The sequence below is a fragment of the Fukomys damarensis genome, unplaced genomic scaffold (genome assembly GCF_012274545.1).
Source record: "Fukomys damarensis isolate Sample0158 unplaced genomic scaffold, DMR_v1.0_HiC HiC_scaffold_1, whole genome shotgun sequence".
NCBI classification, from domain to species: Eukaryota; Metazoa; Chordata; class Mammalia; order Rodentia; family Bathyergidae; genus Fukomys; species Fukomys damarensis.
The window spans coordinates 6,289,894-6,304,747 of NW_022900913.1; the positions used below are offsets into that span (position 1 = coordinate 6,289,894).

A 14,854-nucleotide genomic window follows, 5' to 3' on the forward strand; every position below is an offset into this window, starting at 1 on the left:
ATATATAAAACCTTACATATGTTTTTTTGTGGTGAGGTTAGAATCAATTTTCAGCAATGTTTTATCATACAATATATTATTAACTAAAGTCAGAGGTCTGTACAATACATCTCCATAACTTATTCTCCCTCTTAAGGGAAATTCTATGCCCTTTCACCAACCTCTGCCCATTTTTCCCTTTGCCACAAGGCACTGGTAACCAGTACTTTACTCTGCTTTGGAGATTTCATTTTATATCTCTACATAGAAGAGAGATCATGAGGCACTCATTTTTCTGTGTCTGGTTGATTTCAGTTAACAGAATGTTCTCAAACTGTTGATCGCTTTGATTATTTAATAAGTTCACAATTTTAACAACCACCCAGCTCATTTCATGACTTGTAAAAAGTCAAATCACTGTCAAGTGTGCTGAAACTATTATGATGATTTATTATTCCCACCACTTTTTAATTTCATGTTTAAATTTATCACTGTTTGTGGTATATGATGTTTATTCCTTCTGGGAAGTTGGTAGATGTATATAAGACAAGTTAATTCCTTTTTCATCCCTTTTCCTTTCCCTTCCTAGAACTACATTCATCTCCTGATCCCTTTCCTTTTTTTAATACATATTTTCTGCACACACTGTTTACATTCCTTCTGTGGAGCTGATGCACCTTTTATTCCTTTTGAAAACACAAGCTATATAGTTGCTTGAGAAATCACTGCACTTTCTCTCCTTGGCCCATCTCAGTTTGTGTGCATTATGAATAGCATCGGGTTGGTAGTTATTTGTGGCCATTTCCTGGTGAAGAAACCAATTATTACTAAGAATCTGGGAACTAGAGCACAAATCCAGGTGTGATGTTATTCAAAGCTCTTGCTTGTTACCAGTATTAGCTCTGACAGTCAGGTTGTCGCAAGACTGATGAATAACAGACAGCTGTAACATTAAAGCCTACTGCTACAGTTTCCTGGATGGCCATAAGTACCAGCACTCCAGAGAGAATAAAATAATATAATCTCTTCAATCACTTCTTAGAGCACAGGACAGGAGGCTGTTATTCATATTAGCTAAAGAATATTTTTCAAACTACAGTTCAGAGATTGTGACACGGTCCACAAATAGCTCCAGAAATCTCAGTAAGGAAGAATATTATGTTATAAACTTTTTTACTAGGAGATTTCAATTGTCACACCTTTCCAAAAGACTAGGGGGGCAGGGACATTTATCATTCAGGTCCACAAAAAAATAAATATTTCCAAATAGTATCAAAGGCTCATTCTCTAAACTGCAAGAGCAGAAGTTGATAAATGCCATTTTATCTACTATTAACTGTTTTTGTTCTATGTAACTTTTACTCCCATATTCAACATTATGCAATTATGAACAAAAATAGGAAACAAAGGTGCTTCCTAAGAGCATCATGGCTGAATACAGCAGGAAAGGAAATAATTCAGGCCTGGGCTCTCCCAGACTTCGAGGTAATGTACCTTGTGTTGTCTTTCACTGCACACAAAGTGAACCAGGGTGATGCGCAATGAACCAAGAGCTGCCATGGCAGAGGAAAAGGCTAATCAGAAATTAAAGAACAGATGACAGGTCAGCATCCTGCAGTCCGGCTCACGGAGGAGAGGACACTCTGCTTGGTCTCTGTTCCTTCAAACAGAGAGTTAGTGTGGATGGTAAAAAAACACTTATGAAAAACAAATCGCACCTACCTGGATAAGAGATAGATCCTCAAGCTGCAATCTGAAGAGGTAGTTTCTAGAAGACACAAAAAGAGAGTGGGCTTATTTTTATTAGATCCCAAACAATTACAGTTCATGAATATTATGAGCATCAGAGACAGAAGCAATGATTTTGGCGTGAGATGCATCCCTCTGTTGAGACCCTGCATAGCACAGCTCTGCACAGTCCTCAGAGAACAAACAGGCACTCAACATGTCAGCGACACGCATGAGAGGTGGCCACGAGTGCTCACAGACCAGCAGAGTATTCCTGCCTGGGAGTCGGAAGTTATTCTCGACTCCTTAGATTCGTTTGGATTAGAAAAGGGGCACGGACATTCAAACCATAAAGGACAGCAACTTAAGTCCTGCATGCAACTCTGCTTGCTAAGTCTTCATTCCCGCCTCACACCTACTGTGTTTTATACTTCAGGGTGTGAATGCAGCCTGTGATGCGAGGAAGCCACACTCTTATTATGCTGGGTGAACTCATTTTAGAGATGCAAACTTGACATCTGCCCAAGGAAGCTGACACCACTGAAAGTCTCAGTGAGCCGTGCAGTCCATCTGTGATACAGGAAATCGGATAAATAAAAACTATCATTTTTAACAAAGCATATGCAATTGAGATGAGTGTGATGTAGGCAAAGGAAAAACTAAAACACAGGATGCATTCATGGCCTATACATCTGTAGCTTTGGGAAATAACCCACTGGCCTCCATCGACATGTGATGCTTTGGTCTACAGATGAATCATGGCTGCCTCCTTAGCACCACACAGAAGGGAACAGAGACAGTGGAAAGAGAGGAAGAAGCCAGCCAGTCCAGGTGGAAATAGGAAAAACAAAATGGCATACAAGGGAAAGCAGAACCTACAATGCAAACAAACGCTGGTAGGGATCTCAGGGGGATTGTTATAAAGGGCTGATCTGAGGTTATGACTAAGACTAAGGAAAAATTTCCAACAGCAGTTGGAAACAAATGCTAGTTCCTTTTACTTGCACTATCTTGGGAGAGGGCTGAGATAAAAGATAAGAACTAGACCTGTGTCAGGTCAAGTGACAGCAAGCAGAGCCAAAGGACACGCTCGTGGTTGTGGACACAGACGGGGAGGAAAAGCACTTTGGACACTGATGTCTGGTATCCCACTCTGCTGGAGGTAAGTGGGGACCAGGGCTCCCCTCAGGAGTCCCAGGCACCCCCAGAAACCAGCTCCTCACACCTGGTTCCCCACCATGGAGTAACAGTGCCCTGCGCTGAATGAAAATCACCACCAAACCACTGCGATGTCCTCTTCACTACCCACTTTCCAATGTAACCTCTCCGATCCACCACTGGAGAGGCGCCTGGACTGCTCGGCATACCACCCCTACCACAGAGCGGTTTCCTGCAAGCATCCCCTGCCTTATTAAAGCTGAGTCAGGGCACACCATGGAAACCAACCTCAGATGCCTTTAGGGCAGAAGAGGCTATGGTTACTGAGTTGGGCACCATGAAGAGGTCAGGCTCCCCGCAGAAATGTCATGTGAAGGGAAGGAGTGCCGCCCAGCTGCCACCTGGGACTGCTGGTGCTGCATCCCTCACCTGCTGTGACATAGTCAGCAACCCCTTCCTTAAGGGAGGCTGGAAATCCACACACAGGGGCCAGTCTTTCAAACGAGGGGCTTATAAGAGGCCAATGTGTCCATCATACCCTTGTGCATGGTCAGTGTGCACCCAGGGTCCCTGCCTGCATGCCATTTCCTGCAGGGCTTTCTGCCCACAGAGGGCTGCCCCTCCACTAAGGGAGCCAGCACAGCCTAGGGGGTTAAGAATACTCATGCAGTGGCTGGATCTCCACTGCCCCACAACCTCAGCAAGGAAGTTACTGCACTCTCCCCCAGTTTTCTCAGCTTTAAAACCGAACCAATAATCATATCTATCTCCTACTGTGGTGAAATTTAAATCCAAAAGGAACATTCAGAATGGTGCTTCACCCATTGCAAATACTCAATTTACAGAAGCAACTTCCAGTTTGCATAGTAAAATTTCCAGACACATTGAAGTTCTCAGCATAGCCCTCACTGCCCAGAGAAAGGAAGTGTGGAAACGCCCTCCAGGGACTGGGGCTGCACACAGAGGCAGGATGGTCACTTCTGTGGGGCTGCCAGTGGTAGGGAGGGTAGTGGTGATAATGGGTTTTCTGAAAAGTAGACAGAATTGTTTTCCTTATCAGTTCTGAGAACAACCAGCCCACTGTTTTCCAACCCACTGGATAGACTACCAAAGACTTTTTTGTGTTAATATTTCCAATAAAAAGCAACTCATATCTTGGGTCAAAATGACTTGGAAGCTTTGGTGATACTCTAAGTTTCTTTCTCTCCCTTTCCATTTCCCCCTCCCTGTCACTCATGCTGCAGTATTTTTCTCTGGGGACCTTCTAGAAAAGTAGCCCCATGCACAGAGAATAACCTCGAAGGTCTCTTTGGTCTCTGAGAAGAGACAATGATATTATTCATGATGTTCTGTAGAGCTCTGGGCAGAACAACCAGAGTGAAAAGTTCAGTGCTCTCTCTCCTTACAGAAGGGCTCAGAAGAGGCACAAGGATCATTCTCTGCAAGCCCTGGTTCTAGTTCTTACGTGTTTTCTAAGGCAGAATAACTGAGTGTGGATGACAAACACACCCAACTCACAGTCCAACACTCCCCGAACAAACACAGCCAGGTTGCACTGTACATTCTCTGCCTCCCACGTTCTAATAGCCTGTAAATTACTCCTCCCCTTCAAAGACACTGCCAGCAGATTTCAACCATTTGCCCCTGGGTGCCTCCTTTCCTCTTCCCAATTATCAATAGTTGGTGATCCACATGGTAGAGGCATTCAGTAGGTGAGAAGAAGGAGCAGGGAGGAGGGCTGTGCCTTCCAGAGAAAATCCCTCCACAGTTCTGAGCTGCCACCTCCACCACCAGCCAGTTCCATGACCAACACCACAGGGCAGAGACACACAGGGAGGATGCACACTGTCCCTTTGGGTTACAAGATGCAAACTGGGGATTTTTTTTAACTTATTCTGAATTTGTTTGGTCTAAACAAGCATCAAAGACCTCAAGAATTCTAGGACTAAGCAGCAACAGAAGAATATACACCCTTCAATTTATAGGTGAAGAAACTTCAACAAATTAAGAAATGCAGCATGACTTGTCCAAAATTATAAGGATTCAGAAAAAGACACAGACACAGAAAGACTCTGTGGTATCTCCCATGGTATCTCCTGCACCCATCAATTAACCTCCCAAGTCCCCGTCCTAATTACTTGCATGAAATATGCACACACACACACACACACACACACACACACACACACACACACACAGACATGCAGACACAGGAATAGTTCTTATAGTACAAGTCTTTCTTATCACCCCTGTTCCTTCACAGGAGCATTTGTAGATCACTATAAGACTTGCAAATCTTAGTAATGCTAAGCATAAGCTGTAACTGTCAGGCCATCAATGCTTCCCTCTGAAAGTGCAATCAGGCTGTGACAGGCCTACTCATTGGCAGATCCTCCTGGTCTGCCTGATGAAATGGTGTGTACCTTGTTCCTCCCTATTTGCTTACATTCTTCCAGGAACTATCTGCCCATATTGTATTTCATTTTAAGAGTGAACCAGTTTCTTAATGTTCGAAATGAGAGAGCTAAGTTATAGAATCTGTCAGGGCATTTGAATAGCACACATTCCCTTTATAAAAACATCCACTTTTAGATTTAAACAGTGTCCAGTGCAGTTGGATGAGCATCTCATCATGACTTGGTTCCAGCCTATGGTAGGAACAGAAGCTGGTCGATCCTTGAAAAGGAAGAGCTCTAGTCAGGGCAGTTAGGGCACTGGGGACAGGCCCTTGAAGGGGATATCGACACCCTGATATCTCCGTGTCTCTCCCTTTGCTTTCCACGCAACCCAGGGTTAACAGGCCTCCTCAGCCACATGAAACATTATGATGAACTGCGCCACCAGATTTCAAAGTAACTGGGCTAAGCAACCATGGACTAAACCCTCAGAAACCAGGAATCAAACTAAAACCATCCCCTTTAAGATGATTATCTCAGATACTTTGTTCCAGTAAAACAAAGGTGACTAACACAGCTCTCTAATAAAAACCTATTCATCACAACAAATTTTGCTAATTTCCTAACAAGGCCTTGATTTTCCACCTACCATTTGAAATAATCTCAAATGATACCTCATCTCATAAAATACTTTTTAAAATGCTTTATTAGTACACATTTATTTAATAAGTACTTATGATAATATTTGTTAACAAATACTTGGAAATCTTACTTGAAAGTGTTGAAAGAAGAGTTATCAGAGCTATCATATCTACAGTTGTACACAGGCTCAATATCTACTTAAAGTCTATTTTCAGGTCACTTTGTGAGTCACATACTTGTAGCATTTTTTAAGTCACGGGGTTGATAGCTGCTTTTACATATCTGTTAATGAACAATGACAGCATACACAAAACTAAATCAGTCCATGGACTGCTTGGACCTTTCCATATTAGAAATATATTACACACAGTAATATTCACCTTATTTGTTATAATTTCCAACTACCTACATGATATCTTTTGAGTAATAAATAAAACATTCATAGAATTCGCTAATTGCCTCTATGGAGTCTAAAAATCTAGAAAAATATAGTGTGGATTCCACTAATCTCAAAATCCTTTCCTCAAGCCATTTGGCTCCAAGTACAGTTCCAAGACCATTTTTGCCCTAAGAAAAATTCAAATGCAACTAGTAACATGAGAGACCTGAAATCTCTCAAGACAGCTTGATCCATCACTGTTTAGGTCAATGAACTATGAAGTGAAAGGTTACAAAAAGAAAGGAAATCTGCTAAATGGAATAAAAAATTGATACTCCTAGGTGCTGGGCCACTCAAACAGCAAAGTGAGATCTACGTCCCCTCCAGATGGTTGTTCTCCAGGGCATGCAGGACAGGCAACCACTTTATCTTGTGATTGTGAGAGTGCAGAGGAGAGAAAACAATAAATGTAAGGTTCACAAGAAAGGCCACTCGCCCTTCCAGCACGAAAGCGCAATACTTCTGGCTCTCAGCCAAGCAGGAACAGTGACCAACTATCGTGCTGGGGTCAGTTTCTCTAATGGAGCAAGGTTACGAGCAACCCAAAGCACTGAAGTGGTCTCATTAATCTTTCTAACACCTAGATGTAAATAGGTAGTAATAGGGACTGTGTGTAAATAGGTAGCAATACGGACTCCTTACAGGGAAACGCACTGGTACAAGAGGTGAAGAGATTAGATTCTTAGAGTGTCTTGATTGTACACCTTAATGTGGCTATTCTGTTTCCATTTTTTCCCTTCTCATTACAGAAGTACAAAGCAAGAGTCTGCCAAAAGGTAAATTTGGTTTGGTTTTATGGCTATGGTAAATAAAAATATGTGCTTTTCTTCCCTTCATATGATTCTACATTTTTTTATATGTCTTGGAATAAAATTAGACATTGCACATTGAAACGCAATAAACCACATTCCTTTTAGGAGTAATGATATATGAAGAGTACAAAGATCCAGGACACTGAATAATTCAAAGCACAGAGCCATTAAATTTGGCAGATGCAAAACGACAATATTAAAGCCCATTCATCCTTTCTACACGGGAGTGAGTTTTCTCCTCTTCACTGGAGTTTATTTCTTATTGACTCACGGATACGAGAACTCATTTTTGGGTCCCATCTCATCCTCCAGTGGCCTGTTAGCCACAAATCACAAAGCACAATGTTATATTCTCAGAGGGACTGATGTGGTCCTGCAGAGATGGATTTCAATTGTGTGTTCATTAAGGTAATAAAACTCAGCCAGCATTAGAGAAAAAGTCCAGCCATCATGAGCATGTTAACTGAATGAGTCATTTCATCTAGAGACACTATAAAACTGAACTCTGACCTCCATTAATTAGGAAAGACACAGGTGTTTTAAGATGACATTCTCTTAGAATAATTCAATTGGTCTCTGATGAATATGATTGTAAAAATCAAAGAAAATAATTCCAAGTTATTATTTAACCTGGAAATCGCAGGATTGCTTATAACTGAGTGGAAGACAAAATGATTGAGGGAAGCAAACTGCATTTTGCACTAAGGTAAGATAGAGACAGAAGAGGAAGTAAATCCATAGAAAACATTCCAGTGATGGTGTTAAGAAATTTTGTTGCTGTTTTATTCTTAAAGGTTTAGAGCAAAGTTGGTCAGGAAACAACCTGAAGAAACACACTTCATGTCAACTATCACCATTTGGGTACCTCTGAGAGGCGACATCAAAACTAATTTCTTCTTGACCTATGTCAGTGGCATCCTCTCTAACCTTTCTTCACTGCAAGTTCCACCTGTTAATATCCAAATAGCATGGAGCTTGACACAGTGAGGACTTGCATGATATCCACATTATCGTAATAATAGGAGGCCTGGAGACTAAAACAAAGTGTGTGTCATCCAAGAGAGAAGGGAAAACAGTGTATCTGTTAAAACAGAAAATGCTGTACTAAAAATTAGTATAATTATTTAAACATAAACATTTAACATTTCAATTATTTCAATAACCAAACACTATGAAGACTAACTTTAAAAGCTCAAATTTTAAAATTACATAGATGTTCCAAACATTGGATAGCACTATATTTAAATAAATAACATTTATACTACAAATTTTGAGTTGTTTTTGTAAATATTTGCTACCAAATTTTAGAACATATTTACATAGGTATATATTGTTGAAACATTGAGTCCAAATGTTTTTCTAACCTCAAAAATAATCAAAATATGTTGTTGGAGCTAAGAAAAATGTCTAAACAATTCTGACTTCATTTCTGTTCCTATTTTAGGATTCCAGTGCTCACTCTCCCAGAATATTCTTGGTTAATTTCATTCCCCGTTCTAAAAATGGTATTTCAAGCCCCTTAAAAGTCAAAGAATACATAATCGTAAACAGTTCAAATAACATTATTATATATGCTATTTATACTAGTAGTCTCTTGTCAGCAAAAAGAATGAAATAACAAAGATAGGTTGAAATGCAATAACTGATCAGTGCTATTATCTCAGATACGTAATATCAGAAAATCCTTTACCCATAAGTACATTTATGGCCAAAGTTATTAATCAATATTGCTAATAATCACCCTGATCATTTAAATTCTATTATCCTTTAAATACTACCTGTAAATTTCTAAGGACTTTGGAGATTATGGACAATGATTTATTGTAGTAAATTGAACTTCACGAATTGTGCTTTTGTTGGTCTACAGACTGAGTATGTGATTTGTTCTTTTCTATTTTTCAGTTAATTGGAGATAATGTTCCATTTGAAAAAAAATGTCATCTACCTCTATTATTCTTTCAATCTGTGATTTTGCTTCTAATTGCTGCTATTTAAAACTATATTTCTGTTTTTCATCAGTGTGAGTGAAGTGCAGGTTTTTCCTAGTATACCTTTAATAACTGGAGAATGACAGCTCATTCTCCAGTATGCACAACCCTAGCTAAGGCCATCACATCTGTTGCTGAGTCCACCTTTGGCCCAGCCCTCAATTAGTCCACTCTGCTAGTCCCAGCTGCTCTGCAACGCTGGCCTCTCTTCTCCATTTTCACCACAACTGGCTCAGATTTACTTCTCTCTGCCCCCTCAACTGCCCTCCCTACTTCATTCTCCCAACTCCCACACTTATGCACACAACATGAGGGATGCTGCCTCTGGTGCAGAGCTGTGCACCTGAAGCCACAGCCTTGTAAAGCTCCTGGCTCCTTGCTCATTTGGCAGAGGTTCGCACATCTTCCATGCAGCAGACGATGTGGAATTGGTTGCACCACAGTGGCTGGCCTGGCTTCCAGGGCATCTGACTGAGATGATCTGAGGCATCGAAGGGGTCTCTTCCAGCTGCTTCTGGAACTGCAATCTCTGCCCCCAGAAGACCGAGTCCAAGCTGGGACCCTGCCTGATGCTCAGGGGCCCCACAGATGATGATTACTTCTGAGTCACCAACAGCTTTGACTGCATGGAGCTGCTCTCTGCCCCACCAGGGTCTCTGCCTCCAGCACAATCTCTCTCTGTTCTCCATGTATTAGGGCATCTCCAAGCCCAGCTGGAGCAGCACCTCCCCGGTGCACTCTTTTCGATCTCAAGTACCATCATATCCTTTTAGTCTTCATGTTTTCTGGGCCCTTTGTTCAGAACTCTCAAGAGGAATAATTGCTTATGTCTCTGTCACAACCACTAGGCCAAGAAACAGCAAACATTTTGCTAAAGGACAGAGAAGCAGATATTTCACCTCTTTTGCTATGTTAAAACTGCTCATCTCCACAGTTACAGCTCAAACACAGACACTGACAATGTGCAAATGGATGAATTTGTCTATGTTTCAATAAAGCTTTATCGGTCGGAGCAGGAAATCTACTCTGGGGTCCTAGCTTGATGACCTGTACACTAGGATATAAACTCATCATGTAGATAATATGCTTTATCTTGCATCATCTTTGTTTTCAAAATACCTAAGATATTTCCTAGCACTGGGTAGGTAAAATAAATATTTGATGAATGAAGAGTCCTGAAAGAAAAACTCTATTAACTGGTGAATTATGATGGGCCCCAGGTAGAACCTGGAAAAGGAAGAGCTACCAAAGGTCAAAATTTGTCACACACGCATACACACAAAGTAGAAGCTAATTAATCTCTACCACACCCTTTTGTTGGCTCATTCATAGGAAATGAATAAAGGGAGGAATTTATTTAAATAACTAAAGATGTAACTACTGTGCTAGGCTTATCTTCTGCCATTTTAAGCAGGGGAAACAGTACAAAATTTTTTGTTGTTTTGTAGTACTATTTCTTAACAATATCAAGTGAACCGAATTGACTGGAATAAGTCTCTCCCAAAGGAGTTTCTTGAACCAGCAATTTGTTAATATGAACATTCTCCAGAAACTTAATCTGCAGAGCAAGAACAGCAGGCAGATGGATCTCAGTTTTGAAGGAATAGCCTAGCTGATCCTTGGGTACTGATGTTTGCCAAATAGCAGAAAATTACTTTTTCAAAAAGTCATCAAACAAGGAACTTTGTTTTACAACACAGACCCATGGTAGCTCAGTAGTAGGGTTGTTGACTAGTGTTGAGTTGGTTCCATCCCAGCCCTGCAAAAAATAAAAATTTAAAATTTAAAAAAATCAGGCTAATCCTTCAAGAAGACTGAAGAGAAGAGAGGGGAGAAGAGGGGGAAGAAGGACAAAGATGAACAAGAGAAAAATCTCAAGAGAAAAAACACCAATGCACCTAATCCCAGCCATGGGAAAGACAGGAGTAAGAAAGAGAAAAAACATAAAACAAAAGGCACAGGTTTACAGAAATTTCAGGGGAGGATAGGCCAAGACGAAGGGTAGAAAGGAAAAGCGCCCCCCTCTTTCTGTTGCCCACAGCCTTTCCTAAGTCATAATCAGGAGAAACACAACAGCAACTTCGTCATTACCTTAATCTTTCTGCTTGATGATTCTGCTACCTTTGGATTCACTCATCACAATTCCACACTACTCAGCACATGTGACCTCTCACTGTACAAACCTGACTCAAACACATCCTTCTGAAAATGGGAACTCACGCATCTCCCAGAAGCACAGTCTCGGATCTCATAAGCATCTCATTATTCATTTAATTATAGATTGCTTCCAGCAGGTTAATTCTAAGGTAAAACTCTAAAGTAAAAGTAGGAATTAAAACAACTGAGAGAGAATCATACTGGGAAATCTTAGAAAAATGAATTTTATATGAATCTGAAACTTAGACCCCTTTGCTTGGAACAGTGTCAGTCATTTTGAAGGGAAGGCTTCATTCTAATTAAATAGAGGCCTGCCTTCTTACTCAATATCACCATTTTGAACACACACTTTGTTAAAATAACCAACCCAGAGCCTACTAGGCTGAATTAGCCCTAGTGTGCTAGGTTCCTATGTGAGCAAACCAACTCAGCATAAGCTATAAAAGGATACAAGTCCAACTCATCAGAAACCATCAACTAACCTCTATCTAGAACCTTCACCAATCAGAAAACACCAATTAACCTCTAGCCAGGAAGTTTCTTTTAACCAATCAAATACCTTTATTTTGTCTTGCTTCCTAGAACAAGTTAGGAAACTTTCCTTGTTCACCACTATTCCCAAGAGTAAAGAGCCAAACTGCTTGTGGTCTTGTGGTACATGACTCGTGTATCACTGAATGCTAAAATAAAATTGTAATGTGCTTATTAAGTTCACCTTTTAGCAGTTCTGAATATGTAAGGCATATTGAACCCTAGGATGGCAAAAGTATTTTAATATTTCCCTTCTTATCCTGTTTTGTAGACTCAAACCATGAGTCAAAAAATGGTTCAAAATCTACACTAAACTTTTACAACCAGTTTCAGTAGGTTCTGTGACAAATACAGATACTGAAAAATATCTATCAAATAATAAAAATGAATAAAAATCAAATAATGTGAGGAAACTGCTGGGGAAAAAAGGTTAATTGTGAGCATCCCTGAAACTGTGTTTTTAAAATTTATGCTTTACTGTATTTTCCACATTTTCTAAGACAAAGGTGCCTGGGTTTAATCATTAAAATACGAATTATTATTAATTTTTAAAGAGGACTGAGTGAGACAAGTTTCGAATGCGCATGTATTTAAAGTCATACCAGAGATATTCTGCACCCTGGAAATGGCGAATACACAAACCCTTCTACAAACCGCATGAATTCCAATTCAAATACTGCCCAGTGTTACACAACCTCAGATCCCCTGCAGAGAGGCTTTTCCTCTGCAGCACAATGAAACCCCTTTATCAAAGAGTGCAAAGAATCTACAACTGAATTCAATTTCAAGAATTATAAAGTATCACTGATATAAAGTGAAACCATCCAATAAATGGTTTCATAGTGCCTAGTGCTCACAATGAAAGCTAGAATATCATTCTATTTCTGAACAGCTCATATTTTCAAACCACTGCTGATTTCTGAAATATACACCTGTTATCTAAACTTCTCTTGCTAAGTCACGCCTTCCCAAACAGGAATCTGAGGGCTGGGCTATTTTTACAGCTTTATAACTGGTTCACACCCCCTCTCAAGCTTTCCGCAACTAATCCCACCGAATTTCCTGGACAGAATTCCTATTCTCTTCCTTCAGCGATATCTTCCTGAAAAGCACATGTACCAAAATACCAATCTGCATGCGGTCCCCAGTGGCTCCCTAACACTCCTTGTCTACCAAGGGTTTGCTCATGGAATAGTCATTTATCATGGACTATCTCACTCAACCTACAATAACTGAAACAGGGTTTGAAAACTAATATATGAAATTTTGTTTTTCAGTACAGAAAAGCTCTGAGCATTTGCACCAAACTACTTCTCCAGCCCCTTTTTATTTCGTATTTTGAGGCAGGGTCTTACTAAGTTGCTAAACTGCCCAGGCTGATCCCAAATTTGTGATCCTCCTGCCACAGCCTCGCACAGTGCTGAGGTTACACGTGTGGACTACCATGCTCAACTTCTATTACCAACCCAGTAAAAATGAGAAAATCAGGCTTTGAAACTGGCTCAGCATCACTCAACTAGGGATTCCAGCCCACTGCTCTTTCCCTGTCATTTACTTTTCAAGTGTTTACAACACATTACACATGGTTCTAGAATAGCAAATACAACCCAGACTCCTAAGGTCACTAGAAATGTGTGACATACTTAGGACCAAAAACATGTATGCTGCTACTCAGAAATTCAGTCTTTAGTAGCATTCTGTTCACTGCTGTTCATTCTGGCAGGCCTGCAGGTTCCTGGCTCACACACAGTACTGCAAGCTCAGCTGACTCAGTAATCAGCCTAGTCCTTTCCTGGTTTGTCTGAGCTGGCATTGGGATGAGATGGGGTCCTTCAGGAGGGCTTGGATGAAGACCACAAGGGCAGTGAGGAGAGAGACCACCAGGGACAAGTTCCCTTTTGGAACAACTGCTCGCTGTTGTTGCAGCCAGGGCAGGCTCATGAGACAGCCACTCACAAACCCCTTCTCTCACCCATTAAGAGAAGCTTCTGTATTTGACTTGAGCCAACCACCTGAAGAGCAGAAGGTGCTGTCCTGTTCACAGAAGGATTTCCACAGACCACACAGGGAGTTATTTGAGTCAAGCTGACAGGAAAGACTTTTGCAAAGTTCTATAAAGATGAATGAGGAATGCAAGACTCAACAGCGCCAGTCTCAGGGGGATGTGCACCTGCTCCCCAAATAAGAGTCCTCTGCTCCTGGGCTGATTGCCAGAGCTCAATTACCCTAAAGGGGGACTTCGGGAAGAGCCTAGGAATCCTCCGAGTCCTTTTCCACGTGCTGCTGTCTGCTATCAACTTGCCACAAACCCAACCTCTCTTCTTCTATGGACTTCCAGATGTAAAAAGGGATATGTACAAATTAAATCATGCAAATAGGTCCAGTGAGTCAACAAGTATCTTTGAGTTTCTAGCAGGAAGAGATTGTGCTACCTTCTGGAGAAATGAAAGGAAGTCTGGCACATCCCTCACAGTCGGAGTGAAGGGCTCGCACTGACGGAGGAATGATGTGATTCTCTCAGTACAGCAGCAAGCAAACAGGACGCTGGAGGGCTCACAGGACCAGGGAGGGTAGAGGATGGGCAGCTCAGGACCAAGGAGAGAGACCCTGAGCCAGGTCCTCACACTGAGGAGATTCCCAAGCAGAAAGTATGGGTGAGAGGAGGTGGAGAGCAAGTATTCCAAAAAAGAAGGAGAAGTAGTTACCAAATCCCAGAGGTGAGAAAAAGCATCATCTACAGTTGTGGGAACCTCAAATGGAAAAAGGGCTGAGCCCATGAGGAACAAGGGACCTCAGGCAGTGGGGCTGGCAGCCACTCCAAACAGGAAGCATTTGTCAAATGGAGCAGGGTAAAAAGATGATGCCAGTGGTGGTATGGAGCAAATCTGGAGGCAGAAGGCCAGGCGAAAACCCCTGCAGGACCCAGCCTGGACTGCAGCGATGAAAATTAATGAAGTCAACATAGGAAATCCGAGTGTGCCCAGTGGATTAAAGTAAGGGAAAGCTCACCCTGTAACTCTTCCC

General features: G+C 41.3%; 1 protein-coding gene across 1 annotated transcript in view; it reads right to left on the reverse strand.

Annotated features, from left to right (window-relative positions):
• The window catches only part of Sema5a (semaphorin 5A), a 357,050-nt gene that overhangs the window by 219,450 nt on the left and 122,746 nt on the right, over positions 1-14,854 (reverse strand). Inside the window, exon 5 of the mRNA XM_033758913.1 lies at positions 1,702-1,747. Within this exon, the coding sequence (XP_033614804.1) occupies positions 1,702-1,747 (46 nt within the window). The remainder of the gene's footprint in view (positions 1-1,701; positions 1,748-14,854) is intronic.